The 23081-nt window shown below is 39.5% G+C and overlaps 1 protein-coding gene across 2 annotated transcripts in view; it reads left to right on the top strand.

Annotated features, from left to right (window-relative positions):
- CDYL (chromodomain Y like) overlaps positions 1 to 23081 on the top strand; it is a 103281-nt gene that overhangs the window by 31046 nt on the left and 49154 nt on the right. Inside the window, exon 2 of one of the 2 annotated variants that reach the window (XM_075417204.1) lies at positions 14604 to 15270. The exons of the other annotated variant lie outside the window; for it this stretch is intronic. Within the exon in view, the coding sequence (XP_075273319.1) occupies positions 14604 to 15270 (667 nt within the window). The remainder of the gene's footprint in view (positions 1 to 14603; positions 15271 to 23081) is intronic. 2 annotated transcript variants of the gene reach the window in all.

Below are 23081 nucleotides of genomic sequence, written 5' to 3'. Positions count from 1 at the left end.
AGTTTGCGCTCAGTATTTAGTGGAGGGACTGGATGAATTTATGAACTATAGATCCATTATAGATTACTATGTGATGTGGCAATATGTTCTGCAACTTGGTTTTATTTTTGAATGAAAATATCATTTTTTACTATGTATCCCCTGCTTTTTGTGGTTGTTGTTATGGGAAGTGTAGGAAATATTTCCTATTCATTTTCTTATTCATCATTTCATATACCTCTTAACCTTATTCATCTCTTCCCTAGACTGAAGCATCAGTCTGTTTATTTTTTTCCTTCTTTGAAAACAGTTACAAAGTTCTGATAGTTCTAGTCACTTGAGATTATCTGATCTCAAAAAAAGATGGAGAGACAACTGCACATGCGATGTGGATACTATTCAGGTTTATACCGTGCGGTACTTGAGGAATTCAAGCAAACTTTTTAAAGTTCATTAATTGTATTTTTGGGTTTTCCAGGTTGGAAAAAGGTCTTGTCCCCAGAGTACAACATTTTAATGTTTGTGAGGAGTTGTTTAAGCAAGAAGAACCCAGTGGCACTGGGAAGCGCAAAAAATGGCATTTTAGATTTATTTTGGGGGGAGGTGGGGTAGGATGAAATAGTTGGAAAAAGGGTAAGACAAAAGCAAATGCAGAAGGCCACCGGTCCTCATAAAGATCTGTGTAGAGGCTTTGAGATGTAAGTCCTGTTTCAGCAGAGGATTCAGTTTTACACGGAGTAGCTCAGCTTACCGATCCTTGCACACAGCAGGAGTTCAGAAAAGAAGCCCCTTGGAGTACGGCTGTTCTAGGAAGCTGGATTGCGAAGTTGTTTGTCTTGTTTGTCCACCCCCACCCATATAAAACATCAGCATGTCCATTCCATAGACACTGAAGGTTTTGCTGACTGCATTTAAAATTTAATTTCAGCTGTTTAGTTTAGGAAATTTTTGAAGGCTTTCTCTTTAATTCTGGATATTACCACTTTCATTCTTCAGAACTGGCTCTCTTTGATAAAAAGAATGACAACAATTTAATTTTATATTTGTATTACTGCTCTGTAGTACAAAGTAAATCCTCTCCCCCAGTAATCAGTAACAGTTAAAAATATTTTCAATTAACATTATTAAAATGATAAATAGTACTGCAAAATGTACTTCCATGGTCAGTCGTTTCCATCTTCTTCCTCCTAATTTTGTCTGTCAGACTGAATTTATCTAAATTTGATTGCAACTTTTAATAGGATGTTTTTTTAAGGCTTAATATTTTTTTTTCAAGTGAGAACTTACTCCACTTTGTTGGAAGAACTTCCCTAATTTGTGACAGTATTCTGAATTCTCAGTTTCCCTCCCTTTTTACGTAAATACACTTATCACCCTTCTTCAAAATATAGTCTATTCATGGTGAATGGACTGCCCACCATGGTATCCAAATACCCCCTTACCCACACTGATGGTCACAACTAAAACAGCAGTAGTAAGCGTTCCACTGTAAACATGTGCTGCATTAGAAAAACCCTCTGAGGGAAAAGGAAACACTGGTGAATCTGATGTCTTTTGAGGGGATGCAGGGAGGGAATGGTGGTGTGGACTGCAAACTGGATGTCTTGGTCTAGATAGGATACTGGCACTTAGAAAGCTGTGAAGGTGTAAAAGAACCGGCACAACTTACGCAGCAGTGTTTTAGGGTGTAAAGAGGCAGACTGAAACAGTTGTGTTATAGCTAAAGGCACCAAAAAGCTTACACTTCTTCTAATACTCACATTGCATTCAACAAAAGTGCTGTTGCTCTCCTAATGTTAAGCTGAAAAGCAAAAGGCAAAATAAATGTGTGCTCGAGCAGTAGTTGGTCTGCGAAAGTGCATCTCATATCCTGCCACAGACTGGTAGGTGGGGAAAAAGCATCCCACTGTAAGTTACGGCGCTGTTAGCAGGGTGTCTGTAAGGTACATGCACACAGAGGCGTTCACAATCCTTTAGAAGAAATAAACCGGTTTACTCCCAGATTTCTGTTTGAAAGTAACACTCACTGTTTGTGTATGGTGGAAACTGAAATGAAATTTCATATTCATCAGCAACTTCATCTGTTAGGATTAAAGAGAAGTCTGTTTCACTTCCCTTTCTCCTCGCTCCAGTGAGATGTCACAGAGTTCTGGAAGCATCAAGAAGAATAATTTCATTCAGAATTAGGAAAGTTTGGCTTAAATGCTTTTCTAGTTTGGAAGCAGTCATACTTTGGGGGGGGGGGGGGTGTTTGTTGTTGTTTTTTTTTTGAAACAGAGCTCTCTGAATGAAGATTTCAATCTGGCCTTTGAGTAATTATTTCTAAATGTGAGATGACAAGTTAAAATGACGTTGTGCCTGCAGAACAATAATAAGCACTTTTACGTAACCCTTCTTGCATTTATGGGGTCCCTTGCAAAATTTTGTTTCTTTTGTGTTCTGGAGTGGGAAGGTTTCATTTTTTCTTATCCTCTGTTAGCTGTTAGAAAGCAAGACTTCTTTAAACATGCAGTCAGGGTAAGGAATACATAGAAAAAGAGACAAAGTCCTAATCCTTTGTTTTGACACCACGTTGTACTTGATAACTGTGAAAGGATTCATGTCATAAAACAAAAGATTAAAGCCGTTGAGTAAGAAAAGCGTTTGAAGGAGACAGACTTTTCAAGACTGTGATATCATCCTTGTGTAATTGAAGACATCTCAAAAACAAGGAGCCGAAGACAAACACATGCAAGCAAGAAATTGGAAGGATTTAGTTCATACACTTTCCAGTATACTATAAAATGTAATGAATTAATCTTTAAGAATTCTTGATTATGCAATTAATTATCTTTAATACTTATATAAAATTTGTAATTATTTTCGTGCATATAAACTCAGTATTCAGGCTTTAAAGTAATCTCCAAAAATAATGCATTGCTTCAGGTCACTTCCTCATCTGATTTTTTATTTTCAGGTTGAGGGACTCAGGGTTAAATTTCCTTGGTGTTCATAACAAACCCATATAAGCCATGCTGCTACAGAACTGTAGCATTTTTCACTATAATTCCACATTCTTGTTATTCCAGAAAAACTCACCACTGCTGTATCTCCCCTTACTTTTTTTCCCCCCCTGCTCTGTCCCACTTCCATCACATAAGCATATGATTACACAATAAATCAGCTGAAAACCAAAACATTTTTGGATGTATTTGTGTTTAGGCAGATCCATTCACCAGTTAAATTCATAACATTGCTTCTTTCTGGAAAAGGAAGGAATCGGCTATGTTCTTTAACAGACCCAAGCTGTTCCAGATTCAACAGAGTATTAAATAAAGGTGTTTGTAGTCATGGATTATAATGAGAGCAAGGAAGGTTTTTTTCTAAGATCTTGTCTGTTGAAGGGCAAAAAACTAAAATCTTACATTCCCCCAGAAAAGTAATACATGCATTACTAACATGCCTTTAAAAAAAAAGTCCAAAAGATTTTAAGAGGAAAGCACTTTTTAAAAGGAAACAATGTTGAAGGAACAATTAAAGGACAAATGAAGGTGTCCCTGCCCATGGCAGGGGGGTTGGAACTACATGATCATTAAGGTCTGTTCCAACCCAAACCATTCTATGATTCTGTGATATTTAACTTTAAGTAAAGCTTAACTGTTTTGCGTGATTTCAGATTTTAAAAAAAACTTTCTCACATTGATGGCATGACTAATCTCACTCAATACAATGAAAAGCATAGCCCTAAAATCAAAGTCTAAATGAATCAGTGATACATATCTTGGTAACTGATTTGTAATAATAAACGTAGCAAGGAAAAAGCTGAACCGTTGTGTCACTCAAGTCGCAAGGTGGCAGGCTCAGGAACTGCCTGACAAAGTACAGCGGTTCGGACAGTTTCCAGGAAATCCCTTTACAGAATCATTAGTGCTTTCGATTGCATCTAGATTTGTGCATTTGTTTTAGAGATTCAATTCTGTTGTCTGTAGCACGACTATAGAGGTAACAATAATCAATTAATTTAGCTTGATTTTTGAGAAACTAAAGAGATAAGACTAAATCCTGTGCTGAGTAGCACTAATTGTACTTTATGGTGCTGAAGTGTTAAAAATGCTGTCAAAAACTATCACAAAAGACCTGTAATGTGCAAACATATTTTTAAAGGTATTTTTTAAAACATTCAAGTTAACCGCTAGCTATTTTGAATTTTCAGGTGATACTGGACATTGACAACAGATGACTAGATTAATTGCCAGAACCTGAAAAAAGCAAAAGGATTTATTTTTAAAGAAAATCCTAAATTCAAAAGATTTTCAAAAAGTGTGACTATTTCTAGAAACAGATGGACTCTTGGCAAGGAATTTGCAGCCTAAATTCTTTGGATGCAGTATAGATACACAATAATAACGCTAGGTGTAAAGACAAAGGTGTAGGGAGAAAGGAACTCTCACCTATCCTTCCAGTTAAATTTGAAAGAAAGTGAAATATGTATCTGTATTTCAGTGTTACTGTAACTGTACTATGACAAAGTAAGTATAATGCCGTATTCCTGGAATTTGGCAACTTGCTTCTAAATAAATTAATTCTACTTTCTCTAAGCAGGGATTACCAAGGCTAGAAGTTTGGAAGACCAACATGCTAGACCTTGCCTGACCATTCCCTGAATTTGAGGACTGGCATTACTTCTGCAGGAAAGGTGTCTTCTGAGGCAGGAGCTATTTTGGACGGGTAGCTCCCCACTGTTGACACTGGCCTGTGATGACCGTTTCTCACTGCAGGCAGTCCATAAATAATGCTTATATTGCAATGTGAAGACAATATTATGTGAGTTTTTGCATTCTTTTTGTGGCATTAGTTTGGATATCATTTTTTTTCAATGGAGAAAGGGCAATAATGCTAAGATGTTATGTATGAAAAACAGTTCATAAGTGTTCACGCTTACAGTGTGTATTTAACCTGACTTTAAATATGAAAAGACACAGTAAAGGGGAAAACAGATGCCAGTGTATTACATGTTTAAATCTTGATTCTCCATGCACACATAAGTGAATTTGTCTATTTCATAAGCAAGGAGGTGAGACAGTCATTTATTCTCTACACCCTATACAGTATAGAAATAATAATTTGAGATCCATCACTGAAATTGTACACATAACTAAGGCAAAAAGAAAGGTTTGGGCCTAACTTAAGATACTTTCCGTATAATAAAAAAAACTGTTTGTGGACAGTGACTGTACCACAAATAGCTACATTGATTAAATTTAACACAATTATTTTTAATTTTTAAAAAACTAAAAGCAGTCTTATTTTCTAGGGTATTTTACAAATTACCCGAGTATTGAAACCAGAGAAATAACAGTGGGTTTAATATGCCATTACAGTACAAAAAGATGACGAAAATAATCCTCAAGGCATTATTTGGAGAGCAAACTTAGTGCGTAGGAGAGGCACTGCAAATAGCAGTATCAGATTCAGACAGGGACAAACGCAGAGAAAGAATAAAAAGCAACTAAGTCTGAAGGAGATGGCATGAGAGATTATTTTTTAATTTTCTTTTCCAAGAACTACTCTTTTAAACAGGTGAAGTATTATTTTGGAAGTAAGTACAGCAGGTGGGTGAGGATACACCAAAAGCCAATACAGTATCCATATCTCATGGAAAATACAGAAAATTGTGTTCTTTGTCTGCAGAACAGCACATGGTAGTTTATTTACAATATTTCTGTAGTAATAATAGAAAGTTGACAGATTATTTTATATGACAGCTCTACAGAAGGAAAGACTTAAATGCAAGTAGGGAAGGACACTGGTGCTTGTAGAAGGTAACTCGTGGTTCCTTTGTTCTTGAAGGTGGACTTTTAACAAGTTGTAGTGCCATGCCATTTCTGTCTAAATGGAGACTTCAGCCATGGTTCTTTTTAGGAAAAAGCTCTGGCTTTCCACAGACTTTAGAGAGCATTGGCAAAATCTGCAGAACAAATAGTTTAGGTTTCTTCAATATCTGCATTGTGACCTTAAAGGGCACAGTTTTAAAGTGTTTTATCAAGAGTGCAGTGGCTACTTCATGCCACAGCCAATTTTGAGACAGTGTTTTCTGGACAAAAAGAATAGGCACAAAGAAGTGCTTTGAGTAACAAATAACTTTTTTTATTTATTACCTGATTCTGGAAACTGCGTGTATTTTTCCTTATCTTGATTCATTCCAGAGGATAGCGAACAGAAGAGTCTTCTGAAGAAGGTTTTTATGTTCTCGTAGTTTAACCTGGCAGCTGGCAACTAAGCACCAGCCAGCCACTCGTTCACCCCTCCCCTTCCCCGCCCCCAGTGGGATGGGGAGGAGAAATGGACAAAAGGGAGAACTCGTGGGCTGAGATAAGGACAGTTTAATAAGACAACAAATTACTAATACTAGTAATAATACTACTAATAATACTAATATTAATAATGATAATAACGAATATGCAAAACAGACTATATATAATAGGATTCTTCTCACCACCCAATGACCGATTTGCGGCGATCATGGAACTCAGAAATCGTGGATTCTGCAAATTTCGTGAAACTACTGAAAGAGTTCCGACTCTGGAGAAGAGAGAATTTGAACTCCTGGAGAACCAAAAAGCCAATAGCTTCCTGCCCCCCGGCCAACCCCCATTCATAATCTGAGCATGACGCTAGTGGTATGGAATATTTCCATTGGCCAGGTTGGGCTGGCTGCCTGGCTGTGCTCCCTGCCAGCTCCTGCACGCCTGCTCCTTGGCTGAATAGCAGGAGGCTGGAAGTAGTCCTTGATATCTTAGCAACAACTGAAAGTATCAGGGTTATCAACATTCTTCTTGTATTAAATCCAAAACACAGCAGCTACTGGGAGGAAAATTAACTCTATCCCAGCTGAAAGCAGGACATACATCTATATTACTTCAGAAATTCCTGTTAAGCGTGTAATAGAGCAGTTGCTGCTAGCCAACATTTTTTTGAAAAATCTGAATTATTGAAAAATGAGTTAAACTACCTCAGCATAAGCTGCTGTTAATGAAGCTGTCATTTTCCAAGCCTAACCCACTTTGGTTTCCATGCTGTTTGTTGTCATTGCCAAAGCGTGAGGAATTTTGAGATAGGTCAACAGATTCTATCAATCCACATCAGGGTAACCAGATTAATATCTAGTGTCTGTTACTTTTACTATGCACCTGTGAACTGATGGTTGGTAGGATCAGTAAATAACAGAGCTTAAGACAGTGCATATTTTCAAAAGACAATAGAAGAAATTCTTATAGGCTTCAGTCCTGTTGATTCAGGACTTGTAATATCAATGTAATATGGTAGGTTTGATGACTAGTGATTTGATGTTAGAAAGTACTTATGCCTAAAGCATTAGATACATTTCGGGAATATCGTAATTATTAGAAATATATTTTCATACAAATTGTGCCAGTAGGAGGTACATGTATGTTAAAAACAGTGATAACACTGTAGGCTAGTTTTATTTCTGAATAGCATGTTTGAAGGATGAAAGGATGAGGCTTAGGAATTCTTCATCTGCAACTCTGTATCATTCTAGCTGAAGGATCAAGTGACAATATTGTTGTTGGCCTTATCCTGTAAGTAAATAGTAGTCAAGCTGTTGAGGCTCATACTGTGAGGTAGCTTTAATTTATTACTACATTTTCCCAAGTTATCACATCCCAAAACATTGTCATCTTAGGGTGAGAGTTTTGCCTTTCATGTTGCAAGAGTTGCCAACAATAAATACACATTTCAGTTTTCGGTATTTTTCCTTTGGGATAGTGTTGGTTTTGCCAAGTTTGGGACCTGTATTTTTCGTGACTGCAGTGGAGGGATACCAGCAACAGAATTTGATGAGTGCAGATGGAATATTTACCTCTGGAGGGGAAAAAAAGATCCAGGATTTGCTTCCTGGGTATAGCTTTTACAAATGAATTGAAGATGGGAAGAATTTCCTTTGGAATTCTACGTGTGGGTGATGCTGAGATCTTCTAGTATCTAGCGATGAGAAAACTTTTAATAACTTAATAACACACTAATACTTATGTATTAGCTTTGATTGCCCAAAATGTGTATCTTAAATGCTAGTAGTTTTTAATAGCTGCTTCTGATTAGGGCCATTTCCGTTGAAGATAAGCCTATTTGATGCTACTTGTTCTTATTTCAAAAGGAGGAGAACGGTGCATGTTTGGTAAGAATACCTTGTTGCAAGTATTCGTTTATATTCAGTGTTTGTGTAGATGTTAACAGCTTTTCATGTATGTTCATTCTGCTCTTGTGCAAAACAGAAAGTGTCTTCAGTCTGGCTTACTTCTTTGTAATTAAAAGGTTAGAACAGTTATGAACAGTGAGTTGATGGGAGTAAGATTTTCCAACCATTTCTGCAATAGCCAGAGAACTATAATTAGGGTAAAGTAGCTGATAAATTCTGCAGTAGGCTGTAACTTGCACCACAATTTGCTGTGATTATTTCTGTGTAAATTGTATATGGAAGGATCTGTGATGCTGACATTTTAGCATCAGTCATCAGTGGTGACTTGTGAAGAAGTAAATCTCAAGCAAACTGTTTCTCCAGTTAATACTCTGAAGCAAAGTGACTGTGTCACAGGCTCTCTGTCCCCACCTGTTTCCCTGGTGTCCTCTATGGAAAAGACTGCTTAGTAAGATCGTTTTTCTGATTGCGAGCTGTATTTTTCAATAGATCATAGAGGAGTTGCAGGTATGGTGAAAGTCAGTTCATTGAATGCAAGTATGAGGCATAAAACTTCCTAAAGTGGCTTTTCAGGAGGTGGCTGTGCAGCCAGGCGTGGTACGTGCCACAGCTGTGATTCCCTGGAACCGCTGGTGTTGATAAGAATGTGGTGATTAAATTATTCTATCTATTGTCTTTGTTAAGACTATGGAAGGATATAAGTCATAAAGTTGATGATAAATTACAAGCTTGACTGAGACACTTCTATTTTTATAGGCAACTTGATGAGAAATGTATACAGAGCGTGAATTAAAACTTTAATTATGACCTGTAGGCCAGTATATTAACTGAATGTTGCGTGTAGCCACAAAGTTAGGTCTTGCATGACTTGTGTCCAGGAATCCTTAAAGAATGGGTAGTCTTTGATTAAAATAAAGCTTGGGAAAAAGAGAAATCCTAGTATTTGTTTTAACACAGTTGTTTAATTTTTAGAAGGAGGGTTGACCACAGGAAGTGTATTGGCCGTTGGCGTGATTCCTGTTCATACACGTGAAGGTGTTCCAGCTTCACTGCACGCACTGCTTCCTCGAAAGGAGGCAGGGAGGGGCTGCAGGTTGTAAAGCGATGATCCCATGTGGACTCATCTGGCCAGTCCCAACTGCCAGAAAATGGTCGAGTGGGTGAGCCCTGTACTGGCAGGCATTGGTCCAGATCAGGTATCATCCTTCATCCCCATGCTGTCACAAACGTAACAGAAAAGCTGTGTCATCTGCTGTAGCTAATTGGACAGAAAGGCAATAATCTGCCCACACCTGACCTGTTCTTATTTTGTGCAGCTCTGGCTTCCAGAGCAGTACGTATGTAATACAGTCGTCACCATAGCCAGAGTCCTGTGCCGTATAGACACTCTGGCCAGTCGCACCATAAGGATGCAGTGGCTCAGTTTACAACAGTTCATCCACCGTTAATCCAATCACTCTGTCCTGCTAATCAGATCAGTCAGCTCCAGGAGCATGTGGTGGCAGGCTTACATTTGCTCCCAGGCTAACATGAATGGAGTAACATGGAGCTGCAGTGAAGATGAGCTCTAGCATTTATACGGTACCCTAGTGTAAATTTTTTAATGACGTTATTGGAACTTAAACCATACGATACAGTGGTTTTGGCATTCTGAACATGTGTGGGTTAAGCTGTTTTCAGAATTTACCTGCTGGTGCTAACTGCAGTGAGCAATGCTTTGAACTGGCGTAAAGACGTACTATTGGAAATTATATATTTTCTAATAAAATGTGTATGCTGAAGATTTTAGTGCACATTTTGCAGACCTTCAGGTGTATTTTGACATCCTCATCAAATTTGTCTTTGAATAACTTGTCTTCCCAAAACTATTTTCTCCTTTTACTTAAAGCAAAACTTGGCACTTAACTGTTTTCATGTGTTGTATGCTGCTGTATATTACTTGCATTTTTCAATGTAGAGTAGAATGCATTTATTTTATTTGCACTAAGAAGTATTTGAGTACTATTTATCATTGACTTCTGCAGGATTTTAATACATAGAGGATATAATCATTCATAAACATTGCTGATTACTTATGGATGATCATTTAGGTCCCATTTGTACATGGAACAGTTTCCAGTTTAACCAAGGGTAACTGGTCACACGCAGTACGTACGTGTGCAAGACCTGCATTTATTCCAGCTTCAGTCTGAATTGGGGAATGTCTACAGTAGCAATTTGGCTCAGCTGGAGAAAATCAGTAAAGTGAAGCAGCTGGTGCCATGACTCCCACCTCTACATATTCTGCTGTGCAGCACTTTTATTTTGGACTAGATTTAGTGGACCCTCTAAGGATCAAATATCCACGCCACAACGTGCGTTGAAACTGTTCAGAGCTGTTACTTGCTTGGACCTGCGTGCCCCCCCTTAGGGGCTGAAGCGTGACAGAGAACACCATTGCGTTGGCGCATTTCATTTCCCGTTTGTATTTCTCCATAGAGTCCACATCACGTCTGCAGAGACTGGTCTGTGAACAAAACCATTGCACAGTAAGAGGCGACAGTGTGACGAGGAGAAGGGTCTGCTCCTAAATTGTGCTATTGCTCTGAACCGAAAGCCTAACGTAAACACAGCCTTCAGCTAACAGGACAGGGCCTTCTCCTGTATTTTACAGACAGCAGAGTATGAAGTCAAATATTGTGTTCTGTTAACTTTAAATTAATTTAGCCTGACATGAATGTGAGGACAGAGAGGAACATGATGGGAATGGAAAATGGATTTATGATAAACAAGGCAGCGCTCATTGAATATTTATATGCCTCCTTATGGGTTTATTTGTAGCTGTACCTTCAGTTTAAGCTCTTCTAATCTTCTGTTAAATTAAATTATGATCTTTATATATATATATAATGTGTATATGTATACACGTACACAGACAGAGTATGCCTTATACAGAGTTTACAAATGTGCCCAAATTACAATGCTTTAGACTGAGAACATCCTTTTGAATTTCGAGTTACTTTTATTGACCTGAACTAAAGATCTTCCATTGCAGATTAAGATTGCGTGTCCTTTTTGCGACCACAGCAGAACGAAGAGGTTACTGTACCTGTCCTGCCCGTAGGTGTTTGTTGTCCCCTGCTGAAAGTTGCAGTCCTCTTAGATGTGTCAGAAAATACTGCACACGTGGCTGCTCTCCAAAGCAGTCATTTCGGGATGCCTACATTAGATCAGGTATTCTTAATATCTGAACCAGGTCACTTTGACAGAACTACGTTAGGGAACGATTACAGAAGCAGCTGTGCTGACAGATGGGGAGGAGCTGCTGTCTGGAGCACAGGGCGGGCAGGAGCAGTTGCAGCGTTGCCGTTTCCACCTGCCAAGCAGCACCTTGGGCTGCAACCTTAGCTTGTTCTTGTCCTTTTTTTGAACACGTGTAAGTGCAGGATGCTTTGCTAATAAAAGCAATTGAAATCAAAGCATCTGCTCTGCAGGGAGAGAAAGAAAACAATAACACATTCATGGAAGGAAGGGAAATCTACCATTTTACAGATGGAAAGTCTCAGGTATAAATATGGTGTGGGGGATTATAATTTGGGCACTCCACTGTTGGATCATACCTCTGAGTGTGCGTTGTTTTTCTGTCAGTTTTTCTGCTGGCAGAATTTTTTTGAATGTCATTGATCAGTACCTTGTGTAGGGAAAATGATAACTTAGCATGCTAAAAAAACTGGGAGATGTTACCTTTTGCCACCCAGATGGTTTGCCTGATAACTTTCCCTCACATTTGTTTTATCTTTCCTTTTTATATCATTTTCTTTTTTCTTTTAATTGTTCCACAACACTTCAAAACTAAACATTAGCAGCAAATCCTGGCACTACAGAACCTTTTAATTACTGAAATTGAGTATTACCCTGTGGCAGAAGGCATTGGACGCTGTAGAAGTGGTAGTCGGCATGAACTAGTTGTCACCAGCATTTCTGGCATGGTCGTGGCTAAAGACGTGGTCTTACCCTTACCCTGGTGTCTAGGGGCACTCTGCCAGTTTTGAACTCTCTGAACTAACTTGGCATAAGGTCAGAAAAGCGCCTGCTCAACTCCAGGGTAACGATAACGGGAGGGAAGCAATCCTGCCCGTGTGGATGTGACCTGGCTGTTCCGACAGGTTGGCTGTATCATCATGTGGCACTGTAGCTGATGCGTTGGGAAGCAGGAACGTAGACTTTTTTCCCCCACCCCGTCACGTTCTTTTTTCATTTTAATACTTGGATGTAAGTTGTTAGTATCTTCTAACATAAGAATTTGAGATGTCTTGCATTATATTTCATGTCATTGCTGTCTATCAAAGTAGAAACGGATGACCTGGGCAAGCTTTCTTTTTCAGTAGGAAAAGAGGAGAAGTACAAGTTTGAGGTCTCTGTTTTGCCATGAAATCGAGTTTAAATATGCTGCTAGTTCAGGATGAATAATATTCCCGTTCTATACCTAAACCCTCTGTACATTGTGGAAGCATTTCAGTTTCCTCTTCCCAAATCTGGATGAGAAACACGTACATAGCTATTATCACCAGCAAAAGCATTGAAGCAGAATATTCCTGAGCGGTTTTTCAAGTGGTCCTAGGGGAGTTGGACTAATCAAGCGGAGGCAGTCCCCAAAGTCCCTCACTAAAGCTCTGAAGCCACATGATAAATTGTGGATCACAGGTTAATTGCTATCATTTTTGTGTTGTAAATAAAATAGAAATGTCTTCAAGAAGAATTAAAGGGTCAGGAAAAAAGTCTTCTTTTAATCAAAAAGAGCAATGTTAAAGTCGGCTTTGTTGCAGGTGGGCAGTACAGCTAAATATAACAGTTTTCTTTATGCATTTCTGTTTGCTCTATAATTCATCAGGTTGGGAGTGGATTTTTGCGTCTGCTGTTCTAGAGTTCATCTGATACCTCTGCAAGGTACCTGTTTTTTTGGATGAGGGATGGTTTCCTACTTGAAAAGGGCATTTCTTTAAAGGGTGGCCTTTTAGTATTAAAAGACATTAGTAGAACTTTGTGCCCAGTAATCAATGCTGTTTGTTACAAAGATTTCCTGCTATAAAATAAAAATACCTTGCTAGTAGTGGAGATCTTCCAGTGAGAATCTGATAACATGCCACATAACAAACTGTGGTGCACTCTTAAGAGAATCTGTTGTCAAGTCATAGGATGCAGTAATGAATCGTATACCGTAGATGTATACCATATATATGGATACCATACATATCCATATTTTCCTTCCAAACTGTTCTGTAGATGTTCCATTCGGTTAATGCCACTCCAGTAAAGGTTACTGGTCTTCAGAGGTGCTCCTACGTATGTGTGATCTTAGCTTGCGTGCGTGGTCTTTGCTCCTGAGGGGCCAGAAGTTAAATTAATAAATAATAGTGCCATCCTTCCCCCCTCCTGCCTTTTTTGGTTTTTTAATAACCAAAAGGAAGCTAGAGATGGGGAAGCAAGCTGTATTGGTCCCATAACTGGAATGTAGTGGGCTGGAGGATTTACCAGAAGGATCAGACTGAGTAGGAAAAATTAAATAAAAAGGGGAAATCCCGAGACTAGCCTTGCACTTGCATCTCTCTTTCTGTAAAAGAATTCCCTTTCTGCAGGACTAGGATGACTGGCAGGAGGTTTGGTGTGAGGCATGAGCCGCTGTCCCTGCAGCTGCTGCTGTCTGCCCTGTCTGCTTTTTCCTGGTGCCAGAATTCCTCTAGCCTCCGGGTCCCGCGCGCAGTTGGAGCATGTGCATGCTTAATGCTTGTGACATAAATACCATCTTTATTTGCAGAGAAGTGAGGCATGGTAATTTGTTCAAGTATGTGTATCAAAGACTCTGGCCAAAACAAGTTCTCTGTTTTCACAAGAACAGCAGCCTCTAAAAAAAAGTCTTCTGTATTTGCCCCAGTTTCTGAGCTGTCCCGTATTCTCCCTGGTAACTAGAGGATGGCTCACTGAAAGTACGTGGCTCCCCCGTATGCTTTATGCTAAGTAAGCAAATTATTCAAACAGTATCAAATTGGGAAGTTTTGTAAGGTAAACACTCTGTATCACATATTTAAACAGGACCTATCTAATCAGAGATAGAAATCCTATCCACGTTGAAGCTGGTGTCCAGACTTCGCTGGGCCCAGTGCTGATTGTCGACTGTAATGTGTCATACTTAGATTCTTGTGCATGCAAAAAACTTACTGAAGAACAATTCCTGTATTTTAGGACATCTTTTACGAGATGGAATTAACAATCTGAAGTTTAAAGAGAGGGATTTCCAGTCAGCAGTGAAAGACTGTAAGGTATAGAGCTACAACACAGAAGAACTACAAGAGTGTTTTAAAATCTATCTACCCTGAAATTATTTGCATGCAAGTCGCTCACCTGAGTTGTATATCTGCCCATGTCTAATGTTTAATTTTCCTTTTAACAGGTAGAGAGAATTGTTGACAAGAGGAAAAACAAGAAGGGAAAAACAGAGTATTTGGTGCGATGGAAAGGATATGACAGTGAAGATGATACTTGGGAGCCAGAACAGCACCTTGTTAATTGTGAGGAATATATACATGAATTTAACAGACGCCACAATGAAAAGCAGAAAGAAAGCACATTGACCAGGACAAACAGGACCTCTCCAAATAATGCCAGAAAACAAATTTCTAGATCTACCAATAGTTCTTTTTCAAAGACATCCACTAAATCTTTAGTTATGGGTAAAGACCATGAGTCAAAAAATAATCAACTCTTTTCTGCCACCCAGAAGTTCCGAAAAAACAACTCACCATCTCTTTCTGGAAGGAAAAACATGGACCTTGCAAAATCAGGCATTAAAATCCTAGTGCCCAAAAGTCCAATTAAGAACCAGACAACAGTTGATGGCTTCCAGAATGAAAGCCCGGATAAAATGGACCATATAGAGCAGGATCAAGAAGACTCTGTAGCACCAGAAGTAGCAGCAGAAAAACCAGTGGGAGCTTTATTAGGACCTGGTGCAGAGCGTGCTAGGATGGGGAGCCGACCAAGGATACATCCATTAGTGCCACAATTGCCAGTGCCAGTAACAGCCACAATTGCATCAGCGTTAACTATAAATGGAAAAGGTACGTGTACGAGTCGGTCATTTTTGTGTTGATTTTCCATTTGACTGATCTTTTTTGCCGTTCAGATGCAAACAAATTACCCACTCTGTTTCAGCCATGTTAAATCAAGTCTGGAGAACTTCACACAACTTCATTTTACATAACAATATGACTACAAAGCCATTTCGAATTTTGCCAGCTTTTGCTTTCCTTGCAGAGATTCATTGTATTTGTGTTTTCAGAGTCACCATAAGATACATCTGTGTTTGCCTTGACGTTGTGTGGTACACATATTCAGTGTACCATTTCCAGAGATTATGTCATTGCTTTAAATTTATTTAAATAGGTCAAATTTGGTATGAATATGAGAAACATAAATTACGGGACCAAATGAACTATGTGAGCAGGCATTCTTTGTAATAGTCTGCATTTCTATTTTGGTATAAACATTGCCTGGAAAAAAACCTGTGAGAGTGATGTTGCTTAAAAAACCAAAGTTAATAAGTTTTGTTTCGCTGAAAATTTAAGCCAGTTGTGGAGATACGTATGCCTTCTGCCTGGACTGAATTCTCTCTTCATTATATTTTATCAATATTTTGTTGTTTATACCTCATTTGATACTGAGAGCTTATTTAGATTTGATGCCTGGCTTGCTAATATCTCAGTAGACGACAGTTTATTCAACTTGTACTGTAAAATTTGTGATACCAAGGAAATGTAACGTGCTTTTGTGGGAGCAAGCAGTTTGTTTCCCACCCCCCGAGACCCTCATTTAAGAGTTCATGATCCTTATTCTCGTGTCTCAAAACTTTGTTCTTCCCTGACAGACCCGGGTGGTTGTGTAGTTACAGGTGTTCTCCTAAGCATGCTTTTGAGGCTAGATTTCCAAGTGTAATACTGCGTCCTCAAATGAAATGCAGCAGGTGAAATCTGCAGGTGTGCTGTTGATGAAGGCTTGCTGGAAAAATTGCTTGCAAACGAAGGACTTGGCCTTCCAAAAAACACACTTAAAGACAAACTGTATAGGGAAAAAAATGTGTTGAAGACTTTGGGAGAGTTTGTGTTGGGTGCTCCACTGTTGCTTGCATTCAGATTTTCTGAAAAAGCAGCTGCAGCGAGAGAGGTTGAAAAGCAGTGGACAGGGGAGGAGTATGCACCTGGAGCTGCGGTGTCAGGCCATGGACCAACCCACCTTGCTGCAGATGAACTAGGTAACCATGGTAATGCACGCAGGGATGCCAGGAAGATCTCTTCCTTTGCATGGGCTAAAGAAGGAATGCAAATCTCAGAGGATGTAAACAAAGCTGGAGGGGAAAATGCAAGAGATGCCAGTATAGGAGTTTTTGGAGTAGGTGAGGAAGAGGAGTGTGTTTGTGCACGTGATGGTTTTGTGAGAATTAAGACATGGTTTGGAGTGTGGTGGTATTCCTAGTGAAGTGATTGCTAAGCGCTGTCTTCGGTGTCCTGTTGTTTTGGCTCATGGCGTTCAGAAAAGCCTGGGGACACAGAGGACCTGCTCGGGTATATCAGTAACCGCAAATGATTATTAAGTCATTCCCACTAACCTTTCACACTGGTAACAGTGGTACTGTGAGGGCGCAGTTACAGGGCATCACGTCGAGTTGGAAAGACCTGCCCAGGAACGGTAGTGACACATAAAGTATTACCTCTGAGGTGTGTTTATCTGTTTCACTGAGATGTTACAATTTCCTCAACGGCCACCGCCTCCCTCAGCTCTTCTTAGGCATTTGTCTGGGCAGCTAACACTGAAAGCTGTTGACTGACCCTAGAGATGATGGCAATATGAGATTTTTCTCACACTTACACTTTCACAAGATCTTAAGGTGTTGATCAAAAAAAAGAGAGCCAAGGAGATAGTCACAATACGTGGTTGCCCAAAAATACATAGTATGTTTCCGCTTTCTGTCTGCTGCCGGAGGGATATTAGAACATGAACTGAGGCTTTCCCTCTCTGTCCTGATATGCCGCTGCCAATCCCCAAGCTGAGCTGTGCACTCTGCTGGGAAACAGATGCTAAATATCCAAATTTATTATGGCTTTGCAGGCAGTTATGCTCATGTGCCACACTTTTGGGGATAGCATTCAAATCGTGCAGGAATTCTCTGATTGTAAAACTTCGAAAGAAAATTGCAAAAGCAAAATGCTTTGCATTTATATCTGACATCAGTCTCTTTTCCTAGCTTTTTAGGATTTCGTGGACAGATATCTTTGTCACAGAAGCCCAGGCTCCAACTCAGCCATTCTGCCTGGCCAGAGTGGACCTTTATTTGTAGAGAAGCCAAGAAAGGCAGCCCTGTCACCTAGAGCTAGCCTGGCCTTGGAGCTTCCCAAGCTGACACATTCTCTGTCTCTTCATTAAAGCCTCACTCTTCTGCTTGCTGTTTTTATTTTTAACTTCATGCTGCTATTCATTAAAATGTAGTAAATCGATGCTTGCTTCCCTCCCTCCCCTGCATGGGCTCGTCACAGTCCTGGATCGCATTTCACTCCTTACTCAGGACATTCCTTCTGTCTTAAATGGACAGCTCATCACATTTTCAACATCACCTCGGAATCGTACATCATGAGATGTGTTCGTTGTACAGAAATGCCATCAAATTCATACCCTCATCGCTGGCTCTTCAAACACACCGGATCTGACATAGCAATAATACAGATGATGGATCTGGCATTTGGAGCACTCTTTCTAAACTTCCCACATCCTCCGCATACACTTTCTGTTAATTTTAAGAGTTCCTACGTCCACATGGAGGATGCTGTCAGGAAGACAAAAGCATGTTTTGAAAAATCACTTTTTACTTGAGCTGGTTTAGGAATTTTTTATCAAAACATTTTTGTTGGAAAAAACCCGGTTAATCAAAACAGAAATCACTAATTGGAAGGTATAATTTTGGAATAATCTAGAAAAATACATATTACACTTCAAAAAAATTTTTGACAGCTTTTTAAATTAATGCTGATTTAGAATGTGATTTTTTTTAAAGTAATATTGGAAAGATCATTTAAAATTTTAATGTGAAAACAATGTTTCTGATTTTGAGATTATTGCTATGACTGCTTTTAAATTGTGTGACTCATATTGGTTTTTCAATCCTAGTTCTGGATAGTGAAACTCTTCAACATTTAGTCTGTTGTTTGTTTGTTTTCTCCAGCCTTGATTTGCTTTTTCTAAATTTCATTTTTATAATGAGAGTGCACACTTAGGAAAACAATTCTATGCATAGGAAAATCCCATGACTGCAATTACTAGGACATAGTAGTAGTATTGTAGCACCTCGTCATGCTTTTCATGACACAAACTGCCATGATGCTGTTCTTGCTCCAAAGTTCCTACACTCTCAGAAAAGGCAACCAACAAATATTTATACAAATATGCAGCGGTACCGGGGGAATAAAATAACAGTAATGTTTGCTCTGGGAGTTGGTGGTTTCAGCACACTAAAATCTAGCTGCTGTCCAAAGTATATTTTTTAACAAAGAAAACCGTTGTATTGAATGTTCATATTTTGAAGGCTTGGCCTTGAAAACAGGGTCAATGGAGTAATATACTGCGTAGAAGTCTAAGAAGGGTGATACGTGGAAGAAGTGGGAATGGGTCACTGAATGAGCGTTGCTGTGGTTCTGGTTTTTTGAAATATGCGATGATCATCAGCTCTTACTAAAAGTTGATAGAAGCAATCCTGAAATGGGTGAGTGAATCAGAAAAATGCCACCAAAGAACTGGAATGTTGTGAAAAAGATGTTAATGGCACCTACAAGCAATGCATATTACTCAAAACTAGGCAAGGCGAAAAGCGGTCTCATGTCTGGCAATAGATTCTGACACCTTTCAAGTTTCCGAAAGCTTCCTTCATCAAAATTGAACAGCTCTGAAATTTTATTGCAAATGTTTTAGACGTAGTACACTCATAATACCCAAGGAAGTTCTACTTAATAGACTACACAAGAAGTGAAACTGTAAAAGGAATCTAATCTGTCAGTCACACAAGGCTAGAGAGTTGTCCTGCAGTTTTAGAAAGGACTGAAAGACTGCATTGATTGTTTACCTTCTGCAAAACTTGACCGTAAACCAGGTGAATACCATTGCTTGGCAAATTCTAGTTGCCTTGCTGTATTTTTTGGTTTCTGGGTCACCCAACAGTTGCTACAGTTTTTGTTCAGCTAACAATGTTTAACATGTGGATGTAATTGAGAATAAATGCCACAAGAAGGGAGATTTTGGGCGGAAAGGCATGCAATGCACCAAGTATAAAATGGGCAAGAAAAGCACATCTAGCTGCATACGTTGTTATAATTAGAATAAGGCAGGCTGGTGGCTGGTGTACGGGAAGAGAATAAATACAGGAAATGCAGTGAATGACACCACTTGCTGGACAGACAGGCACTACCAGTGTGCACAGCGGCACTAGCATCTCCGTCCTTGCACATGTTAGCTCGGATCTGTCACTTGCAGGAGCAGTAGGCTGGCTGACAGCGTAAAGATGATTGCGGTGTATCAGCCTACAAGGAACAAGGGTGTCTGCTGATTTTTCTTCAGTTGGATAATGGTGCTGGGTTTATCTCAAAACCATGTTATTAGCACCAAAAGAAAAGCCAGGCATCAGGAAAAGAAATGACTGAAGTTCTGTTTGTTACCTGTTCCCTCCCTTACCCAAAGCAGCTTATGGGATTAAAATCCACAGGTTCAGAAAACCAAAAATCCATTCTAACACCCAAGGAAAACAGTGTCTGTTGTTTGGTTAAGTGTCTGATACCTTTAGTCTCAACATGAACCAAGCAAGCGTAGAAGTGCTTATGGAGGCAGCTGGAACCGGGGAGAAACGTACGTTCTCAGTACAATACCTAGCCAAGCTGAAAGGAGTGCAGCCTCTCCCTGTTCCTTGGGGCGAGGGGAGCTCAGCCACTTCCCTCCCAAATTCTCCCAGTTTCTTGCTTCTCTCTCCCTGTATGTGCCTGTCTGTTGGGCTTTACATGAGGAACAGTCCCCTGTCACCAGCACAATTCACTAGGCCACCCTCAGGAGGCCGTGGGGAGAGCACAGCGGTTGACGAAGGTGTGCTGGGTGTGAACCACAGTAGTTGTCTAGGTGGACATCACAAGCAATGCATATGACCCTCTCAAAAATCAGAATCAAGAGGAGAGTTGCAGAAGTTCGTTGCTGTGTGAATTAGAGTGGACAGTACAACTAAAGGAGAGTTGGGGTGATGTGTTAACAGTTTTTCAGATTTCTTTTTAGCAGCCTGGAAGGACAGAAGCAGCTTTGAGCCCTCCTTTTGTTTATTTTTTGTTTGATTAAGTAGTAAAATGTGATTCCAAAAAAAGCCCTAAGACAGGAACTTCCTTTTTCAGTGTGTTTGTACGTTGCACTTGGATGGTGGCTTGATCTCTGCTGAGTGATCTGGAAAGCAACCAAGTATTTTATTAGTGCAAACAAAAGCCTATGAAACGGGTTAAAGTCCTTCGGAAAGTCTGCCTAACTTCTGAAATTACTGGTTAAACACCTTCATCAAATGCAGCAGTGTGTAATTTTGTATCTTTTCTATTGTGTATGCATTTAGTAAATCACTAAGAGTAAAGAGTAAAACAGTTTTCATTTAATCAACCTTAAAGACACCTTTGTTGTTTTTTTTCCTTCAGAAATTGCATTTCATTTAGATTCTGTTCTTTAAGAGCTCACATTATTATTTCGCTTATGTACTGTACTGCAACATTTTAACCTGCCATCAAATTTTCCACCTGTATTACTGTTAAGTCATTTTCAAGTTCTTCAGCTTCTTTACTCTTAAATAATATTCCTGATTGTTGGCGGCTTCTTTTTCTGGCTTAATATAAATGCAAAAGTGGTAAGTGATGTGGTAGGCTGGATGGTCTCTCTTACGTGGAAAATGGATCTGTTACCCCACACTGTGCTGTTTGTCTCCTCCAACCCCACTGCGTGTGCAGTTTCTGGTACGGATTATTGTGACTTGACGTGGTGCTCCAAGACGGAGAACTTCTTGGGAAAATCCCTCATTTTCCAAGCCATATTGGCATATGTCGATAGATTATCTTAATAATAAAGCAGGATTTAAGTGCAGGGTTTGCTGGAGTTTTGAGGCTGTCTTCCTGTGACCGTAAGGCACAAGTGACTGGTTTCTTGCTTTCTCTGCCTTCTGCCATCCTCCACTGCTCAGAACAGAGATGCCTCGGTTGGATGCTACGTCAGCGTCGACTTCTGATACAGCTAAGCTGATGTAAAAGGTGGCTACTTTGAAAAGAGTGGTCCCATTCCTTTCCCTCGCTTCCCCGGCGCCAGGTAATAATATGGCCTAACCAACTGCTCCTTTAAGGACAGGCTTATTTTTATCAGCCTTCTGGAAGTGACAGCGAGGGAGAGGATGTGTCCCCGGGGAGGGACACAGAGACATGCTGTTTCCTTGTTTTAATTCTGTCCCTGGAAAACCTTCAATGTGAGCTCTGGATATAACGCATTTTAAAAAAGGTGAGGGGGGAGAAAGTTCTCAGGAAATATTCAGTTTGGACATAAAATCCTCAACCTAAGTTGACAGAAAAACTGTTATTTTCACTGAAACTGATATTACACCTGCAGGCCCACTGGTGAAGCTAATGCTCATGGCTGTACAGTTCTTCAGCTTACACGGACTGAGGATCTGGAGTCTCACTCTCTTGACTACTCAGCCGTTACGTCCTCCTACAGTACTTGTACCATATGAGACAAAAGCGATTTCTGAGGACCCATTTGTCATACCTGCTGTGTCAAAACTTGGGAAGGATGAAGCACAATGCAGCAAAGGTTGTTTCCAAGACTCACTTTCAACCTACGTAGTATGCGTCTATGCAGAGAGAGACGTGATGAAGATCACCAGACTGAAGGATAGAACAAAAGTGTTGAGCTAGATATATTTTTTTCTCCCACCATTGTCCAAATTGGAGAACTTCAGAACAGCTTTTGATAATACAGCAGAAACGTGAAGCGCAATTGGAAACACTGATGTGGTGCCTTATGCAGTTGTGGCTGGCAGAGTAACCAGCAACTTTTCTTGTCTCTTGGTGTCTCCATTTTTTTAAAAAATTACATCTCCCATGTCTGCTAAGGCTGTGATGTGGATGGAATGTGTGTTTGTTATGGAAACTGTCATTATGAATCTGTATTCTCTTGAAAAGAAGATTAATCTTAAGAGGTTGATACAAAAATCCATAAAAAACTGGCCAATCCAATTGTTACATGGTTCAGGGAAGATATGCCTAGATCACATTATCTACTTAAAATAAAAAGAGGCTATGGTGAGAGTACAGTTAAATCTTCAGTCGAGAAAACATCTTTGTAGGGAGACTGTTACAGGTGGGATAAAATATAGAAAGAATGAGTAAATAAACAATTAGAGGTTTTTTTCCATCAGTGCTTATGAAAGAGAGAAAATTGTTGGATTCAAGAAGATGCAAAACTGAGATTTAATTTTTTTTATTTTTTGATTTTTTCTTAAAGCTAGCTGCTTGTATAACAGCTGGTAACAGCTTTGCATTTTACAGGTGATTTCAAAAATACGTTTTTTCATAACCTAATGAAATAGCCGGATCCTGTATTGCCCCGGGATAGCTGTACTCCCTACCCAGCCAGAGAAGTCACAGTACTCAAACTGGCATAATCATGATCCAAAACTGCTGCTGTGAGTTATTGCTAATACAGCAAAGTACAATTATTTTAAAGAAACTAAATACAGAAGCTGTACATTTGTGATACTGTATGCAATTTTTAAAAATTAAATTTTAAAAAAGCTTTTGTTTTTTATTTAGTATTTTTAATTTAAAAT

The sequence above is a fragment of the Opisthocomus hoazin genome, chromosome 3 (assembly GCF_030867145.1).
Source record: "Opisthocomus hoazin isolate bOpiHoa1 chromosome 3, bOpiHoa1.hap1, whole genome shotgun sequence".
Classification (NCBI taxonomy): domain Eukaryota; kingdom Metazoa; phylum Chordata; class Aves; order Opisthocomiformes; family Opisthocomidae; genus Opisthocomus; species Opisthocomus hoazin.
This window is presented reverse-complemented; position numbering and strand designations above follow the sequence as displayed.